The 20678-nt window shown below is 41.9% G+C and overlaps 1 protein-coding gene across 1 annotated transcript; it reads left to right on the forward strand.

Annotated features, from left to right (window-relative positions):
- The first annotated feature begins 294 nt into the window (after positions 1-294).
- On the forward strand, positions 295-6430 carry SEM1 (SEM1 26S proteasome subunit). Its single transcript, XM_082193261.1, has 3 exons — positions 295-495; positions 4812-4905; positions 6237-6430. Exons 1-3 carry the CDS (start codon positions 417-419, stop codon positions 6277-6279), a joined length of 216 nt encoding a protein of 71 aa, XP_082049387.1. The 5' UTR covers positions 295-416; the 3' UTR covers positions 6280-6430.
- The last annotated feature ends 14248 nt before the right edge of the window (positions 6431-20678 follow it).

A 20678-nucleotide genomic window follows, 5' to 3' on the forward strand; every position in this document is an offset into this window, starting at 1 on the left:
TTGACGTAGGATGTAGTTTATTGCATTGCGTGCTTTTGTCGCTCACGCCCTGGCTCGTTTCCCCCACTGCCTCTGCCCCCTCCCTCCGAAAAGAAAAGCGCCCAAACCCCCTCCCTGCACATCCCCGCCGAGGTAACTAAACACAAAGAACGAGCTGGACGCGAAATAAACCGCCGTGACGCGGGACGAAGAGCGTGCAGCGCGCGCTTGTGGGGGGTGGGATGACGCCGATACGCTCTCGCGAGCGACGTCGGCGGCTAGAGCGGCTAGGCCGCGCGGGAGAAGGCGCATGCGCCTTCCGCCCGCCCGCTCGCTCGCTTGCCGGCCGGCCTCCCGGTTCCGTCGCCGTCCCGTCATTCCCAGCGGGGAGCAATAGAGTGGGAGTCGCTGGCGGGCTCTAGAGCGGCGCAAGGCCGATGATGTCGGAGAAGAAACAGCCCGTCGACTTGGGGCTCTTGGAGGAGGACGACGAGTTCGAGGAGTTCCCGGCCGAAGGTAGCCTTGAACCCAGGAGGGGAGCGGCTCGTGGAGCGGGGGCGGGCCTAGGGACGAGGACGGTGACTGTGCGCTGTTGCCTGGTGGGGGGCGGGGAGGCTGAAAACTAGGCCTCAAGCACGCCTCTGTGTTTGTGTGTGTGTGCGTGTGTGTGTGCGCGCGCGCTGTTCCCGCGAGAGGGGCCCCCCTCCTCACAGTTGGGGCTTGGTTGCTCCCGAGTAGGAGCCTCTGCGGCCTCGGGGCCTTATCTTCCAGCATCCCTTTCGCGCCTGAGGCTGCCCACACGTTTGAAGCACGTGACTCCTCAGAGCTGCAGTTCCCAGCATCGAACTATAGTTCCCAGAATGCTTTGCCCCGCGGGTGTGTGTGTGTGTGTGTGTAAGTAAGTAAGTAAGTAAGTAAGAAAGAATGCCATGTGCGGTGTGTTTACGCAGCGCGAGTTCCTGGCTGGCTGTCTCACCCGCATCGTCCCCCCCCCCCCCATTCCGTGTGGAAGAAACATCAGGTTTCTTGAGGCGTGACAGGTGGCTGGCCAGGTTTTGGACCGCTTTAAAACGCGTGTACCATTCGGAGGATTTCTCTCCGCTTGTGCACTTTGGGCTAAACAGGGATGTGATCCGACTGTTTTCCTGGGTACAGTTGGTAGGACCAAGATCTCTCACCTGGTGAACAAAGATGCTATCCTTGCTCAATAGACGTGATGGCATGTACAGAAAGCCAGCCAATGTGTGTTAAACATTTAGCAGCAGCTGTTTAATAATGGTCACTCTTGCGTATTCAGAACACCATATTTACTATCCCCTTTAATAGCCAGGAAGAAAGCCCTGTTCATTTATAGAACTTGCTTCCAGTAAATTGTGGCAGACTCAGAAACCAAGGGCCTCAGTCTTTGCTGAATGACCAGAAATGCAGATTCTGGTTTCAGACAGTACTCGCTCAACTTTATTATGTTTCTATTACATTTGAATATGATTGGTTGATTCGTTGCTGTTGCTGATCTGCTGTGGTGCTGGTGGTTCTTTTTCAACAGTAAAACAGGATTGCACAAACAGTGGATACTGCTGACCTTAAATAAGGCTTCTGTATTATTGTATAGCTCAGCAAAACTATGTAGCGGATTTTTAAAAAGTCTGTTTCATACAATTTATTAGCAGTATTATGTTTTTAAACATCTCTGCTTTGTAGCTGAACTTTGTTATATATTTTAAAGCGTGATGCCATGCACATTGTGTTAAAAGCAGTGCCACTATCATTTTGCTTTAATTGCATTTGCTGTGCTGCAGTTGCTCAGCACTGAGAAGTGCAAAGTTTTTTTCTATAAAAATCTTGAGCTGCTGATTCTTCATATTATTTCAGCAGTCTAACTGAAAGAGCCTTTAGAATTTTAGTAGTATAGGTATGAATAATAATAGCATGGGTATCAGTAAACTTCTGTGTTAAATTTCAGGAGTGCACCTTCCAGTTACAGAGTTTCACAATGCAAAGTTATATTGACATATGAGAAAGAAACATTCCACAAAGAATGTTTTTATTAAAGCACCCTACATTTCAAGGGTGATTTTATTCTTACCTTTCAAATTCAACCATCTGAAATTGATTTGTTCTATTTTTGTTAAACATTCCATTGTGGTACAGTGTTCCTTATAAGAATTCATCACATGCTAAATATTTTTTGGAAATTGTACAGAAGTGTGAAAAATAAGTTACTTAGGTATGTTAGAGCAATAAACAAAGTATATGTTGGCTTTTAAGTGTAGAAGAACTTAACAACTGTGTTATACAAGTAGTTTTAAGATCTTTGAAACGTGGGCATGTTGTAGTTAATTAATGATACAGTACTTTCAAATCCCCATAGTGCTTTATATTTTTTCATTTTATCTGGTGAAAGGAAAATAATACCACTGGATGATAATTTTACATTTGCAAGTGTGCAAATAACATCCTTTAGCTGCATGAATAATGTATAGTTACAGGCTTTCTGTCCCAGTTTTTGTGAAGATGACTGCTGCTTATAGTGCAGCAAGTTTAATCAGTAGGGAGCACAAAGCGAGGTGGTCATTTTATCAGCTAATGTTCCAAATGCTGCAAGTTGCACAGAACTTTGATGTGGAAACTAGTTGTCTGTTTGGAATGTTTGAGGGTGGGGAGAAGCCTCCTACCCACCACCCCCATCAGTACCTATTGTGTTACCCCCGAGCTGCTGTACAGCTGGATGCACTTGGGGTTTTGCATTTTACACCGTATTAATTTTAGTGAGCATGTCTTTCAGCCCAACCCATTTGCTTTCAAGAAATTATGGTAGCTACAAAGATACCAGTGATCCATATAATTTCAGTTACTGAAATAAGAATGTGTTGCAAGTTATGTTTTGCATTGCTATGTTTAGTGTTTCAACAGAGATTGATCTGTTAGAACAGGGGCTGTTGTGATCTAAAATGAATTAATGCACTCTGCTGACATTATTGTGTTCATTAATATTATAGTAATGTCAATTGCAAGAAGCTTTTTATCAAAAACCCAGTTAAAACAAAGCAGGTCTACTCCTTGGTTAGAAACATGCTAGGCAGTAAGTTTCATTTATTTATGAAAAATAAATAAGCAACTTGCACAAAACAGAAACTTGCAATGTGCAAAATTTAAAACAGAATAAAACATCAGAGATATATCTAAGTACTGTACCCTAGATTTTTCCATTCCTAAATTGTAGTATGTATGTTTAGAAGTTGACAGTGGTTAACATAAGTGCCAACAAAACCCCTCAGCCATGATTAAGTGGAGTGAATGGTATTTACTCCAGGGAGAGGAAAGACTGTAAGATGAGAGTCTGCTCATCTCAAGGCTGGTTAGCAGAGAGCATAACTTATTTGTTTCAGAATCATCAAAAGATTAACTTTATTCATATTTTTAATGCATGAAAGCTCAATGTGCTATATAGTAAACGAGAATGTTAAAGCCCTGAAATGCTCATATCTTGTGTCTTTTGAAAAACACCACCTAAATGTGAAACTTATATAGTAGTATTTTGGTTACAAAGCCCGTGAACTGTCATAGCATAGTTACTGTGTTTTTGCATCAGGTTGCCACAGTATTGTTTAAGCACAGGACTGGTTTACTTATTGTCGTGGGTTAGAGTTCTAGAGATCAGAAATGTATTTGAAAAGCCAGTTTTTACTTTGGAAAACAGTAGAAAAGCATTGCTGGAACAGGTCACTTTTATGTCATGAAAGATGGCATTAGAAATGTACAGCAATACATGGTCTTTGATCGCTGCATCTATCATTGTGTGTCTCAAATCTTACACATTTGTGCCAATGGTTTGAAAGCCTGTCAGGAGAAAAGCACATGGTTTAATAGCCTGAGCTCCCACTTGTTTTGCAGTGATGAAATCTGATGTGCAACTTATTCACATGTCATTTTTCAAATTCCCTGGTATTAGGGTCCCAACTGGTATTGAAGTAGTAGCCATGGAGTTTAAATATATGAATAGGGACTGACCTCTCAATACTCCTTACTAGCAGGACAGAACTCTGGGCCCTTTCCCTAATTGGGTTCAACCTCTCTCTTTTTTTAAAAGCTTCCTGGGCCAGTGCCTGATCTTTGGCCAGACAGCATCTAGTTTGCTGCTCTCTTATCTCTTTGCCTCATTTCCTCACCCTAGCGTGTTGTCTAGGTTGCCCGATACTGACTCACCTTACTCGTTTCCTCCACCTTGAACAGAGCTGTTCAGCCTTACAAATTTGGAATATCTGTGACTAGAAATTACCAGCCAGACCTTTTAAGGGGATCAGTCTGTGAAGTGCTTCTATCATTTGACTCCAATCATGCATTTACAAACCACGAGTCTTGGCTTTGGTCCAGATCTAACCGTTAAAATAATCTCAGTTCATACCAATGGAGCTCTGTCATCTTATAAAGTGTGTATAAGATGCTGGGAAAGTGGTAGATTCAAGATACATGTTTTAGCCACTGTTCACTTTCATTTTTTACCTTTGCCATTAATATTACTGCATGAACTGAAGTAAATATTGCATACTTACAGAAGAGCGGCATGAAATTACATTGTGCTCTGAATTGTATCCTTAAAGTTGCATTTATTTATTTCATTTCATAAAATTGATACACTGTTTAATTGTAAAAAAATCCCTCAAAGCAGTCTCCCAAACAATAATGCAGGAAGATTATTGTTAAAACAGTTAAAAACAACTATTTATAACACAATTAAAGGGAATGAAGCTTTCTGATATTCAAGTTGCTGAAATGTTTTGCTCACAGTTTAACTATATATAAACTAAACTTGTCCTGTGTCCTTTTTTCAGACTGGGCTGGTTTAGATGAAGATGAAGATGCACATGTGTGGGAAGACAATTGGGATGATGACAATGTGGAAGATGATTTCTCCAATCAGCTAAGGTCATCTAAAAGTTTTCAGTATATACAAATAGTGAAAAAATTGCAGGCTAGAATCCCTCAAACAAGAATCAGATCCGACATGCTGGACAAAATCACATTTTGTAGCGGCTCCCATACGTAACATGGAACTTTGTGCACATCAGCAGTTGCTTTAAGTTTCAAGCTGCGTCACTTTACTGATATTTAGCCATATTGTGCACATACTAAAATAGCTGCAGTGTCAACTAGTATTAATCACTATTGAGGTACTAGCAGCTCTAAATGGGTTAAGCTCAATATCTCCAGCTGAATTTTGAGATGAAAATTGTGTTGCTGTCACTTATTGTCAGTCTGAAAAAGCAGTTTTAAGTTAATTGCAGGACTGACTATTATTTCTTATACAGCAGATATCGATAATATAGCCAAACTGAAGAACCATGCCAGATACATCAGAAAGAAGAGGAGGAGAAAGCATTTAATGATTGGATCATATTTCAGTTGCTTCATCTGTTTTCCTTTATGTACTGTATCTGCAAAATAACACTTCCTGTTCTCAGATTGTTTTTTTCTTTGCATATATCTTATTTTTGTTACCTTGGCTCCATGCTTAGCAATGCCTTGCCTCCCTTTGGCCTTGAGGGGTTTGTGGCTTCTTCAGGCAAAGAAGATGGAGATACATGCACACTGAAACAACATAACTCAAAAGCTTGTGCTGCTTGTGTCTGCTTTAGCAACTCAGTAGGGGACAGGGGTGGGTGGCGAATGGATGCAACCACAGGTAGAGGGGGAAGGAAAGTTTTGGAGGAAGTAGCATAGAGCTGAAGCAAGATACATATTTCATTGAACTGTTTACAGCAACCTTTTCCTATTGATTGGTGCAGGTAGAAATATGATAAACAGCTGGATCCTGACTAAGTTAGTTGCACATGGGTCCTACTTAAATGAGTGTGAAAAGTTAGTTATAACTGACAGTGCAGTCATGAAGCCTCCTTCTAGGTAAGTGGATATAGGATTGTAGCTTGAATGAAGTCATTTCAGTGGGAACATAGTGCAGCTTACTTAAATCTGGATCCAACCCAATATAAAAAGGATTTTATATTATGTGATTAGACTTTTCATCAGAATACTAATTCTTTCAGAAGCAAAAGGAAGAGTAATTAGAATATGTTTTGAGAGATTATATACATACATGTTGGGTTGAGCCCAGACAGTTCCTGGCACTTGGGTCTCATTGATACTCAGTGGAAACTTAGTCTGGTTCCAATCAAGTGTTTTTTTAATGTAAGCAAGAATTGAGTGTCTAACATTTCGCAGGATTTAAATAATTTGTGTGCTTTGTTTTTACTTTACAGAGCTGAATTAGAAAAACACGGCTACAAGATGGAAACCTCATAGCTTTCAATGATGCTGTGGTCTGGGATGGGACTGCTGTATATTGAACAGAGAAATGTTACAGAATGCTAGCTGGAAGCAGAAATACTAGAATGTCCTTTATTACCCCGCAAATTTGTTTTTGTTTTGTATGAATAAAAAATTGAATCTTAAAGGGTTTTGTATTGTCAGTATTGTTCAACTTCATTTCTGAATTACTAGTATGTACAAAAATAATATTGTCAGCTATACTAAGTCTGGGTTCATTATAATGTTGACTTCCTTTACATGATACTTGAAGTCCACTGAAGCAGAGAGAATTGAAGGTTTCCAACATTTTATCACTTTATATCAAAACTAGAGGAAAAACTGCTGTGGTTATTGTTTACCACTTTGGGAGGAAGAGCAGGACAGAAGTTTAATAAACAAATACTTCATCAACTTTTCTTTGCTTAAACAAGTGAAGCATACAAGTTAAATGCCTCTGAAGAAGGAAGTCGCATGTGAGAGACAACCTACAGATGGGTGGTTGCAAGTGGAAGCTTCTTAGTCCAATCTGCATGCTTAGTCATAGCCGTAGATGTGCTCCTGATGGGAAGCTTACCTTCCCTGCTGAGAGATTTGCCTGTTCTAGAATTGTCAGCTTGATGATAGTTGAAGCCACACTGTCCAAACTTTACAGCAATGAAACAAAAGTATTCCTTAGTTAACCTTGAAGTGAAGTGCAATAAAACACACAGCTGATGTTGAATGAACATACCATCCAATGCTATTTTTTTATGAGTACAAAGAGGGACAAGCATTCTATCTTGTCTTACAGGGCCACATCAGTTTAAGAGTAGAGCAGGGAAAGTGGTGGGAGTAACCTAATATTAGTACTAGAAACACTTTCTTTAACCTTGTTTAGCTAAATAACCTTGAGTATATCATGATGTAATTGGGTAAATATGATAATGGTACATTGCCAGCTTCTGGGGAAACACTTGGGCGGGTTTGTTGAGTCAGCCAACTCATGGTGAGCTCTGACTAGGGTTATTTGCAGGACACCATGACTTCTGCCCTAAGCCAGTTGTTCTGGGGGAAAAAATGCCCATAGGCCACATTGGTTGTTTTGCAAAACTAGATAGTTCACCTTTAAGCAGTGCTATGCCTTTATCCAATTTTGCATGGTTTGGAGAAAGAAAGCAAATGACTACTTGAATAGCTTAGTCATACATTTATTACTCAAGCTACATGAGTCATTTAATAAGTATAGAGCAAAATTCACTATCGCACAAACTGACTCAAGAACATATAAATGCTTTAAGCTTTTTTCGTTCTCTTCCTCACACAGTATTTTGGCATTGTACTGGGGATTGCGAAGAAAGCAAAATGTTGGCTATAAATAACAGAAAGTAAAAGTTGGAATGAAAATCTGAGCTGACCCTTTTCGGTTTCATTACATAAAGTAAAGTCAACTAGAAGATATAGAACTTTGACTGACTAAAGCACCTCTTAGTCATCTCAAATGAATGTGTGGAAGTTACATAGAAGTTGGCACAAGCTTGCTTTCTCCTGCTCCAGAGGGTAGGACCCAAACTAATGGCTTCAAGTTAAAAGAAAAGAGATTCTGACTAAACATCAGGAAGAACTTTCTGACAGTAAGAACTGTAGCAACATATATGACTAAATGCTGGAACGCTCCCTTCTTCTGACTGCCTTCAACTCCTCTAAAAGTCACCTTAATCCTAAATATGTTTGCTCTGAATGAAATTCCATGGATTTCAGTAGAATTGGTTTCCAGGTAAGCAAGCTGTATTTGTAGTGCACACACGTGTCATTGACATCTGATTGCTTCCCCTGCAACAAAACATATTCCGAATTTGCTGGCTCAAAATATATCAGTGTGCAGCAATAGTGATGAAATAAAGGAAGAGGTGGAGATTAAAATAATACTGTATGTAGAATGAAGAATGAACAATTTATGACTTCTCTATATTTCCAGGCTCCATCAAGGATACATACCAGCCAGGCAAAAACTCTTAAGGAGGATAGAAAGCAGAGCCATTGAGGTGCATGCCCTGGGGAGCAGAGGTGTGGCTGGTGCAAAGAGTGGTGCAAAGAGCCCCCAGGACCAAATGGAGAGGGTTTGGGAGTGTGAGGGAAGGAAAACGTGAATACAATTCAATGGACTGTATAAATCCAATTGCCCGCATTTGCAGTGCTCTTAGATATATCAATGATGCAGCCATACAGTGGTACCTCTGGTTAAGAACTTAATTCGTTCCGGAGGTCCATTCTTAACCTGAAACTGTTCTTAACCTGTGGTACCACTTTAGCTAATGGGGCCTCCTGCTGCCACCACACAATTTCTGTTCTCATCCTGAAGTAAAGTTCTTAACCCGAGGTACTGCTTCCAGGTTAGCGGAGGCTGTGACCTGTAGCATTTGTAACCCGAAGCGTTTGTAACCCGAGGTACCACTGTACTCCAAATACTGTGTGATTATAGTTAGGTGATCTCGGAAAGATATTACAGAGATGGAAAGGAAGTTGTTGGCTGGAGAAAGGGGAACCTAAGTGATCCAAGGGCTGGAACACCAATGGGAAAAAGGGTACATAATTTTGTTGTTGTTTTTCAAGGGTGATAAACTGGGGGCAAGATAATACAGTTAGAGCCTACTTTTTATTTTAAGCATTGAGTCATAGTGTCATCTGGTGAAGAAAGCTGAGGATTCCTTGCAAGCTGCAAGAAAAAACCTGGATGTGTGGGATTCCCAGCAGCAGGCATTCAGACATACAGTGGATGCAGAGAACAGAGAACATCATCTCTTGTAGTCATTGCTGGCAGGGGTGGATCTGCTATGAAGCTAACAAAGCTTAAAGCTTCAGGGCCTCTAATCCTGGAGGGGCCCCGGGAAGCAACTTTAGTCCAAAATGCTAGACTCAATTTGAGGCACACAACTCAAAATTGGACAATTTTTGTTGTGGCATATATTTCAACAATCCTGAAGTTTTGAGAGTCAGTAGCACAGATGTTGTAAAGGTTGTTGTAAACAACCCCATTGAAGAAGGTAGCAGTGGTTATCCAGACCTCGTCGCTGGTCATGAAGGGACCCCCCCCATAACAGTTCTAGCTTCAGGGCCCCCAAAATGTAGATCTGCCCCTGATTGCTAGTCTTATTTGCCTTGCATTTGTCTTTAAAGCCTTCTAAGTTGTTGGCCATCGCTACCTCTTCCATAGCTTAACTACATGCTGTGTGAATGCATTTTACCATTTCCCCCCTTTTGCCTGTCCTGGATCTCAGTTGTTAAGTGTCACTGGTTGGGTTGATGTATTGATTCCTTGGAGCCGAATCTTAAAATACTGATCACTGGTGCGCCAGATAAGAGCCCTGGGTCATAAGGCTTATCATTTTGCCTGATGCTAGTTTAGCAGATGTCTTGTAGTTTTCACCAAACATACTCCTCCCCCCCCTTTCTTACACACACTGTCATGGAAGATGAATTGGCTTGAGATTGGCAACGCTGTCTGTTATCTGTCATATAAGCTGTACAGAAGCTTCAATCTCAGCGCAAACACATCTCTCACTGGACTTAGACCCAGATGTTTTTTGGGTTTTATTACACCTCCCTTGGTTTACCTGACTCTCTGAACTGCAATTCCCTGCTATCTGTCAATATACCCAGCAAAAGGGATTGAGTAAGTATGATTGTCAATTGTTGTAGTATTTCCACCCCCACCCCTGCGCAACCTTTTTAGTGTCTGTTGCTTTTCTTTAAACACACACACACACACCCCTCTACACATACACACAGCAGGTGTAAAATACCTGTCTCTTAGTATTGATTCTAGAATTACCACTCTGTGTTTCCTGAAGGTTCTGACAATTTAAAGACTGTAAAACAACCTATGCCTTCAGTCACACCTGTATCATCTGACTAAAATCAACTGGGCCACAGGGAAGTGGGCAATTAAGGGTGGGATGCCAGGCTCTGTGCTTGATAGCATTGCCAATATTTACATCTCCCACACATCATCAAAACAACCTCGTCCTCTTGCTTCAAGGAGCACAGAGGAATAGAAACATGGGGTCATCATTATACATCCTCCAAGCAGGTGACCTTCAGATTTGGACTACATTCCCATCATCCCTGACTGTTGGTCATGCTAGCCGGGGCTGCTGGGAGTTGGAGTCCAACAATACCTGTAGGGTACCAGGTTGAGGAAGGCTGCTCTGGCAGTTGATAGAAGGTGTAGAGGCGGTAGGTTTCTCCTCCCTCCCCCCGCAATCAGTCTCTTGGAGAATTGGCCAGTTTTGTAATGGTTTATAATCTGGGGACCAGTCAAGGAAGACAGGGACCAGCCTTATCCAGTGGTTCTTCAGGGTTTCAAACTGGGGAGATGCCAGGCATTGAACCTGGGACATTCTGCATTCAAAACAGATGCTCTGTCACTGTGTGGCAACCCTTCCCCATGCTTTCTCAATCTCTCTCTCTCAGGGTGCTTTCCAAAAAGCGTGCCGTTCTAGATAGGCCCCCAAATGAAGGCAGAGCTCATTTGAACTATGTGGAAAGTAATGTGGTTAAGTTAGTTGACATCTGAGCATTAGTCCTACAGCAGCTGCCTGGCTTTTCCAGAGTGGCTGGCTAGTGACCAGCTTGTGAGTATGTGCTTAAGGTTTCTCTTTTTAAATCCTGACGTTTAAAAATGAGTTTTAGAGTTACTTTAAAAAGAGGCTGGGGTTTGGAAGGCAAGATTTGTACTCGTTCCTTCACAGGCAGTGCTGTAACTTGGCTGTAACTTAAAGCCAAAGGTTTTAAAATTGGGGTCTCCAACATGGTGCCTGTGGGTGCCATGGCACCCACCAACACCTCTCCTGGCACCTGCCCAGACCCCTGTCCCCCTACCTCCTGCCTTACTCTTCCGTGGGGGTTATTTTTTTGATCATCCCTCCCCCTTTTCCTGCCTGTCATGAGAGTTCTGAGGGAGAGCTAGTTTAGTTATGAAAAAGAATGCTCTAACAGGTCCCACCCCACTGAAAGAGGCAGCAAATAACAGTAGACCTGTCCTCTAAAACAAGAGAGTTTCCACAATACTACCTGGCATCTGCATGATTTCATGGAAACCGTGACATATCTGTTGCCCGGGGAATAACTATTTTAGTACAATGCAAATGGTGAGCAGCATTTCAATTTGTCCAAAGTGATAAAAAGCCTAAGTGGTGAAAATAAGCCAGAGCTGCTAGAAGACCTGCTTCTCTATCTAATTTCCACCCTGCCGTTACAAACTAGCAAAGCTTTAAATAATGAGCTGGACATTGAAGGGAATCGCTCATACACTCCAGAGGTGTGTAGTTCTCTATTACAGCAAGGGCCATTGAATCATACACATAATGGAGGATCTGACACTGCTGATTTGGTTGGAGGTGCAGCTATTTGAATAGACCCTAATCAAGTATCATAACTGATTGCATGTTCGTTGTGGGAGGACCATAGTTCAGTAGTAACCGCAGAGCATCTGCTATGCATGCAGAAGACCCCAGGATCCGTCCCCCGGCATCTCTAGGTAGAGCCAGGAGAAATCCCTGCCTGAAGTCCTGGATTGCCCCTGCCAGTCAGTGCAGACAATTCTGGCCTAGATGGACCGATGGTCTGATTCTATTTACAGCAGCTTCCTATGTTCCTATTCCTTCTCTTGATCGTTGGAAGTGCCAAGAACTGGCTTTAAAAGCAAACAAACACAGCTTTATGTGAGTGGATTGCATTGCTGGGTCTGTTGTAGCATTGCTGGCAGTGCCATTACCTGACCAGATGGACAAATTTAAGAACACAAAAAGAGCCTGCTGGATCAGGCCAATGGCCAATCTAGTCCAGCATCCTGTTCTCACAGTGGCTGGCCTGTGGGACCCCTGCAAGCAGGATTCGGGCACAAGAATGCTCTCCCCTCCTGTGTCGTTTTCCCTCAGCAACTGATTTTCAGAAGCATTTCTGCCTCCAGTTGTGGAGGCAGAGCGTAGTCCTCATGGCTAGCAGCAACTGTTAGGAACCTTAAGAAGGGAGACTAAGAGGGGCCTTGAAGTTTCCCACCCACAGTTAGAACCTCGGTCACCTGGTCTCCCCCACTTCAATGAGATGTACAGTGGTACCTCGGGTTAAGAACTGAATTCGTTCTGGAGGTCTGTTCTTAACCTGAAACTGTTCTTAACCTGAAGCACCACTTTAGCTAATGGGGCCTCGCGCTGCCGCTGTGTGATTTCTTTTCTCATCCTGAAGCAAAGTTCTTAACCTGAGGTAATATTTCTGGGTTAGCGGAGTCTGTAACCTGAAGCGTATGTAACCCGAGGTACCACTGTACTGTAAAGGTAAAGGGTAAAGGGACCCCTGAACGTTAGGTCCAGCCGTGACCGACTCTGGGGCTGCAGTGCTCATATTGCTCTATAGGCCAAGGGAGCCGGCGCGCAGCTTCCCGGGTCATGCGGCCAGCATGACTAAGCCGCTTCTTGCGAACCAGAGCAGCGCACAGAAACGGCATTTACCTTCCCGCCGGAGCAGTGCCTATTTATCTGCTTGCACTTTGACGTGCTTTCGAACTGCTAGGTTGGCAGGAGCAGGGACCGAGCAATGGGAGCTCACCCCATCATGGGGTTTCAAATTGCAACCTTCCGATAGGCAAGCCCTAGGCTCTGTGGTTTAGACCACAGCGCCACCTGTACTGTACTTTTTTTTATTTCTAAACATCTATACATGTTAGCCCATGCACATTTTGTGCAAACAGGAACCCACTTTTTTGTGATGCATTTCCTGTGTGCATGTGCCTGCGATGTTTAAGTGGTCACCCTCATTGCTTCCTATAAGCAGGGGAACATTTTCTTAGGCACAGTGGATAATTCTAATGTATGGGGAGCCATTTCTTTTACAGAGAACCAGGAAATCCTCGTACATATTAATCTTGGGGGTGGGGTCACACACGTCTTTTCATCAATTCATGACACAATCACTTGGAAATACATTTTGCTGAAATCAAAAGGGCCTATTTTCAAGCAAATGTGCCCTGAATGGCTAGACCACAGGATACACCACAGGCTTCGAGCAAATGCCTTTTCTCTATGACTGGAAAAGTTCAACCACCCAAAATGTCTAAATATATTACTGTACTTTCTCAATTTGCCCCCACTCACTGCATTTGCCTAGCTTCCCATCAAACCCTTCTCCGGGTGGCGACATGCTCTTTCTGACTACTGTGGCTAAAGTATGCTCCCTGACAAATGATTTCACAAACTGTGCGTGTCGTCCCCCCTCCCCACTCCAAATAGGCCCCTTTAGACAATAACCACAATGGCTTTTTATGTGAATATGTAAATAGGTTAAAAAGCGGATGCATACACTATCATAGAGAATATTATTCCAGTGTTACACTTCAGAGCCTTTCAGAACAATTTGCTAACACTTTGTGCTCCTACCCAAAGTGCCAAAATTGCTCTGTTCATGCAATTTTTCAAACATTTCACCTGAGCAAGAAATAAAAAGGTCTGCCAATGGGACAGTCATTTAGGCTGCTTTAAGGAGTAAAAGGGAGCCTTCCCCACAGCTATTTTGGAGAAGGAAGAGCATGTTCCATGCTACCCCACTGCATGTTAGCATCTCTCCCAATTCCATTATAGCATTGACATGATAGCACATTAATTGGTTGTAGCTGTTCCAACTATTCCTTTTAAACTGTTGTATATCTTGGGAGAACTTCTGGGTATTAACCTTTTATTGAAATATTCATATTTTCTATTCAGAGTAAGTTTCCAATAAAAAATGTGTTTTTATTGTTTCTTTTTGTGCATGGTTGAACACTTTAAAAAATAAAGTGTGGTTATATGGAGAAAAAGGGGTCCGCTACACAACTTCAGAAATATTTGAAGCAATACAAATTATGTATAGTCAACATGGTCCCCTCCAGGTCAATTCCCATCATCCCTGACAATTGGTCATGTTGGCTGAGGCTGATGTGAACAGGATTACAACAATATCTGGAGGACACTACACTGGCACCCCCTGCCAAACACATGCTGTTTAAATGCACAAATTCTGTGCAATTCCTTATCTTCTAATCAGTGTGCCATTTTATTTGAAAGGGTTGGAACCTACAGAACCTCCAAGTGCCCCTATTTTCCAGGGATGTCCCGTATTTAGAGAAGCTGTCTCAGTTTCTGATTTGATCCTGGAATGTCCCACTTTTCCTTAGGACATCCCTATTTTCATTGGAGAAATGGTATGGAGGGTATGGAGTTATCCGACCCCTATTTCATAATGATAATTTTACTATTTATACCCCATACATCTTACTGGGGTATAAATTCACATCCTAATTTAGATGTGAAGGTTGGTTGTATTGCTTATGCTGAGTTGAAGAAAAGGCACTGTGGAGATCCAGATAGTCTTCCCTCTCCACAATTGCTTCTTATGTTGCAGGGTTCAGCCTGACATTCAGATAGATAATGGTTTCACTCTGTTACTCATTTTCCCATTCTTTGCCTCATTTCTGTAGCAGTTTGCAGTTATTTTTATTATAAAAAACCACAAAAATTCTTAATCTTAGTGATTTCTCCTGATAAACACATTTCTTATGTAGTTTTGACTAATATACGGAATATACATATATGGAATTTTGCAAACACCTTTTCCAAGATATAATTCACTTTTGTACATTATTCACTCATATTCACATTTCCATCTAATATATGCTTTTTTGTGTATACACATTGTATGGGTTGGAGAACTGCATCATAAAACTAAGAGAATTGCAGTTTCTTGTTAAAACGCAAACATCTTTCTCCCCCATCCCAACACTTGAACAGATTTGGGCCTAAGCCTGGGGACCATTTACCAAATTAATTCTTGTATATATCCTGTGCTTGCCATGACTGCAGTGCCGTTAATAGTCTTGGAAAATCCCCTGAGGACAATGGTGTCCGTATAGCTCTGCGTTCTCTCAAGGCATTTGCTCTGGCAACAGAAGCTGGCTAGCTTCCTGTTTTTATTGCACATTAAACCTCCCACCATTCGCAGCCTCCAGAAGGAAGAGAAATTGTCTGGATGGCTCCTGGAAGCAGAGTGGCAGCAGTATATTTAGGTGACACAAAAGCCATCAGTCTCTTGCTTTATACGGTGTTTATAACGGAGCCATTCTGCTCCAATTCCACCTTCCTTATCATGCCATCATTCTTTATGGGAGTGATAGGTGTCCCCCCCCCCTCTCTCTCTCTGCAATATGTCCCTTAAACTGATATTAAGACTTCCTGGTATTGGCCACTGTTGCCACGGAAAAGTCTTATGGATGACATTCAAGGGTATATGTGGGAACAGCTGCATTGTATGATTGGTGAATTGTGGCCTGCAAACTCTGAATCATCTTGGATCTTGATTTTAAAGGGTTTCTCCTGATAATCCACTTATCGCTCATTCATTCTGCTCTGCTTTCACAAAGCTTATGTGGGGGTTGTAGGATGTCTATTGAGCGTTCCCAGGATTCTTTGGTGGAAAGTCATGTTCTTTGGCGTGTACACAGCCTCCATATGGCACAATGGAAAAATAACTAAATGAATCTTGTGTACACTTACACTGCCTTTACTGTGCTGTTTTGGAGCCTGCTGAAGAACTTTTTGTCCCAGCAAGCCTACCATGACACGTGATTTTAGTAGGTATCAATGTTTTAAAACTACTGATCTTATTTAATATATATACATTTAACATAACTTGTTTTTTAATGTTTGTTTTTTACTGGTATTTAACCGAATAGACGGTATTGCAAACCACTTGTTATTGCAACTGGTATATAACTTTTGTTAATTAAATAAAAACAGAGACCAATGTCGACGATAGTATCAGACTCACAATATTGCATAACTACTGAGCTGCACTCATAGCCTGGCTTAATAAGCCTTTCAATCCATTAGAAACAGCAAGCATATATGTTTTGTTTCCAAAAAGAAAGCATATCAATGTGAGTTTTCTTTCCCCAATTTTGTGCTTTCTTACCAGTCCTGTGGGCACAGTCCACATTTGCTCACTACCGCATTGAGAGCACGTACACACACACACACACACACACACACCCTTTGGGTACCCAAAGCACTCTTGAAACTCTCCAGCCTGCCTGTCTCTTTACCAGGGAAAGCACCCAATATGTATTTTGTGTGGATAACCTAAGGTTAGAGAATTGTCCAGTAAGCATCCCCTTGGGTTGCCCCCTGCCTTGTAAAACACTGTGAGCAGGAGCGGGGGTGGGGGGGGAGGCAAAAAGAGGTGGGTGGAGAGCTGTTCACTTGGACACTGTTCCTCTAGGAATCACTTCCCTTGGAGTCACGATTAAGCTCATCTGTTCCTTGTCCTGCCTGTATACCAGGCAATTTTCTTATTTGTGACGGTGGGAGGGAAGCGACAGTAGCCTTGGAAATAGCTTCAGATGCAACTGTAGACAGACAAACACCCAAACATTTATTCGGCATTTACCTCAGATGCTAGCTATCTAGCTGTCTGTCTACCGTACCCACTTGGACTATAACCCTTTGAAACACCAAAAGCTAGCACCTAAATTCAGCAATGTCACCAGGTCATTTTAGATTCTGGATCTTACAAGGGAGAGACTCTTTAGATCAGGGCCGGAAACCTTTTTCAGCCTCAGGGCCGCCTCATTTCCCCTTGGGTAGCCTTGCGGTTGCCACATACCAGTGGTAGGCAAAATTGGGTGTCCTGTACCCATGGTACCTCTGGCATTTGCCACCTAGTGATGGTTGCTTCATACATGGCATCTGCTGTGTGGCGTCTGCCGATTTAGGACATTGTCACATTTTCCTAGAAGAGGTCAGAGAGTAACGACCACCATTTTGTGATCAGGTGCTGCGAGTCTCTGAGGAGGCAACAGCTAGGCCTTGCCCTCTGGAGCTCTGAGGCAGCTTTGTCCTTTGACTTTGCTTGGACTCAACATTAGAAGCAAGATATTCCCTTCCTTTCTTCTTCCTCCTTCAACCCAGTCCTCCCCCTACCATGGCTGAAAACAGAAGCTTGATATTGTGACAAGATGGCCTCCGTCTCTTCCTTTATGCCACTCTGCCTAGTTTAGCTCTCTGTGGAGCCATACAAATGGGCACAGAAGAGTGGAGCTGGCCAAGCACACAGTAGTCTCCATACTGCATTCAGGAAGGCAAGATGTATTGTCCCAGTTCAAGGACACACGCAAAATCACCAGGAGGGAGGTCCAGAGCAGGACCAGTGAGTCAGACAGCCTGATAGGTGTGAGCTGGTCAGATAGATAAGCCTCAATACCTTCCAGAATATATAGGAAGCAAAAGTTGTATCAACACACCTGGATCCAAATTCAATATTTTAAAATGTTGTTGTTTTTTAATGTCGGTCAGTTAACCAATCAAGCAACCAATCAGTGAATATATATATATATATTCAGGACTTGCATGTTTGTCCTCCAAGTCAGGTTTGGGTTGTTTTTATGCTCTAACTCAGGGGAAACCTATGACCCACTAGATGTTGTTGGACTCGAACTACCCTCAGCCTCTGTCAGCATGGCCAATGGTCAGGGATGATGGGACCTGTAGTCTAGCAACATTTAGAGGGCCACAGATTCCTCATTCCTGCTTTAACCTATACAGATATGAGTAATTTCTTTTTAAAAAGGGAAATACTCCTGTGAGAAATTCCCAGAGCGGTTTGGCACTCAATTTTTCTTCTTGGGAACTCTGGGAATTGTCGTTCTGTGAGGGGAAAAGGGGTGTCCTATCAAGTCTCAGCAGCTCCCATTATTCTTTGAGGGAAGCCATGACTGTTGGAAGTGATACGGTACTATTTTAAATGTATAGAGCAGGTGGGACCTAACAGGTTAAACCAGAGTGAGAAAATGAGAAATAAAAACTTTGAAACTACTTGAGAAAGCAAGGGGGCTGTAAAATGGCAACTGAAGAGGGAAATGGTGAGGCAAATTACAAACCGTTTACAATAAATTACATCCTGATTATGATCAATTCTCTATGCTACAATTACATTTGGCCTATTTGTACCTAGCAAGTACATTTAAGTATGGTAACATATTGATAGCACAATATGCCAGAGCACCCCAAATTAATGGTATTACCTTAAACAACCTTCTTTAAATAAGCCACTTGAAAAAAAATTACACCAGTTTATGGTGAAAACATGAACTTTGTGTCAAGTGACAGAAATAATTGCATTTTGGAAGAAGATACCCATTTAAGAAACAGAAGATTAAAGTCACCAAAGGAGCAAATAGTACATAACATTTGTTGGGTGTTTTTATATATATAAAAAACAAACTTATTTGATCAGTTCTGCTGAAACTCTTGTAAGTTTTTCATAAACTCATAGATCCTAGAAATTGATGTCATATGCTGAAGAAACTACTGAGGGAAAACATTTTCCCTTGTTGATATAATCCTCACCTCAGATGGAGCAGGTATTATCCAGAGAAGGACATCAGCCAATGACCTGAGCATGCTATACAGACAAATTGGTATGGAAGCAGTTGCTTTTTCATGGTTCCTCTTACAGTTTTGTTACTCTTGTTGTGGAAATATTGTTTTCCACTTAGGGATGACTGAATGTATCCATTTTGGTTTCTCTCATTTCTCATTTTTACAGTCTTAAAGTCAGTTCTCCACATTTCCAAATTAGCCTGTATTTATTTTATTTTTTAAAGTCCTTGTGAAAATTTGTCAGCATTGAAATGCAAATTTATCCTCATTTGCACAGGTTTGTGCGCAGTTTTACTTAATATATACATCTCTGCAAAGCATTTCCCCCCTAACATAATGTATTTTTGTATGCTACTTTCATTAATACATGCATTTTTACGCACCCTTTATCCTAGTATACGCATTTCCCCCACACATTACATGGCTGGAGAACAGCTTTGCAAAATTCAGAGAAGGACGACTGTTGAAGGATGGATGTGTTTTGGATTATGTATTGTTCCAGAAAGTGCAAATTAGGTGGGTTCTCTTTAAATGTGAACTGAATTTAATTTATTCTCCTTTTTTAACCCATATGCAAATTGAACAAATAGATTGCTCAACTGCAGTTCATCTGATTAATCAATGAAAATAAAAGAGAAAGAAGCAGCCCTAACAACTATAACAAACTTTCTGAGAAGCCTATGCTTTAAAAGAAGGGAGCAAACAGCAGAAGTGTGCTAAATGAAAACCCCCGGAGCAAAATGTTATTCCATTGCATGTCGGCTGCTCCACTGAAAAACCATCTTTGTCAGCTTTCATCAGAATGAAAATAAATGACCATTTTCTTCCCCGTGTCTAAACAAAAGACCTGGGGGAGTGGGGAAACCTGTGCTCCTCATGAGTAACTCCAACAAAAGAAAGCCTGCAGATTGACAAATGACTTTCAGATCCCTACATCAAGTATAATTTGGCACTAAGTACTAACATTTGAAAACCTGGATTCCTTGCAGTAGTTGGTCTGTACAACAACAGACCCTTGGCAGGTTTGAAAAACTGCAGCGACCTTTAATTTAGAGAAATTATTACCAGTAAGAGAAAGCAGGTTGGTCATGTGCACGCCTCAAACTAAAGAGAGGGAAAAGAAAGAAAGAAAGAAAATAGAACCCAAAGTACATATTCTCCAGACCTGGCTCTGCTCTGAAGTTGATTTGTACCTCTCTAGCAGCTGTTCAAATAAGTAACTGCCCAGAGGAAACATGTATAATGCCTCAATAGTTTAATTTCTCACTGCGTCTCTCCAAAGTCCAAATGCAGACTCTTAGTAGAATGAACAAATAATGGATCGTTTACATGATGATTGGGATACAATCCTTAGGCTCCGAAGATCAGGAGAGTGAGGACATGGCAAAATTATTTGCAAATGGTTCCACGGTTTGTGATTTGTAAGGATTTGCAGTCCTTATATTTCACTAGATGCTGTAGAGAGGCTTCAGATCACTAGCATGTCTGCAGAATGTGCAATGAAAATGCATTACCTCTTCATGGCTGCATATGTAGCCCATGAGTTCCATGATGGAAGAAGGATCAGATATAAATGAACTAACTAATGGGGAGGAAGCAAGAGTAAGAGACAAAAAAGAGAAAATGTGCAGAGTTCAGATTTGCTCAGGGAATCTTGGGCTTCCATCCTATGTACTAATTTTATTGGGATTAAGCCAGGGTGGTGTAGTGGTTAGAGTGTTGGACTAAGACCTGGGAGACTAAGGTTCAAATCCCTCCAGAGCCATCCAATATATATCTCTTGTGGAACTACCAAAACCTTCCAATATTGGAAAATAGACCCTTTGCGCAGAATGCTATTAACATCATTTGAAGGACTGAGACCAAGGTGTGTTTCGAAAGGAGTCAGGTCCTCATAATGTGAATGACTTTTCTTTCTTTTGGGTATGTTTCTCTATGCCTTTTGCTCCTGCG

The sequence above is a fragment of the Podarcis vaucheri genome, assembly GCF_965113315.1.
Source record: "Podarcis vaucheri genome assembly, chromosome: 12".
Lineage (NCBI taxonomy): Eukaryota > Metazoa > Chordata > Lepidosauria > Squamata > Lacertidae > Podarcis > Podarcis vaucheri.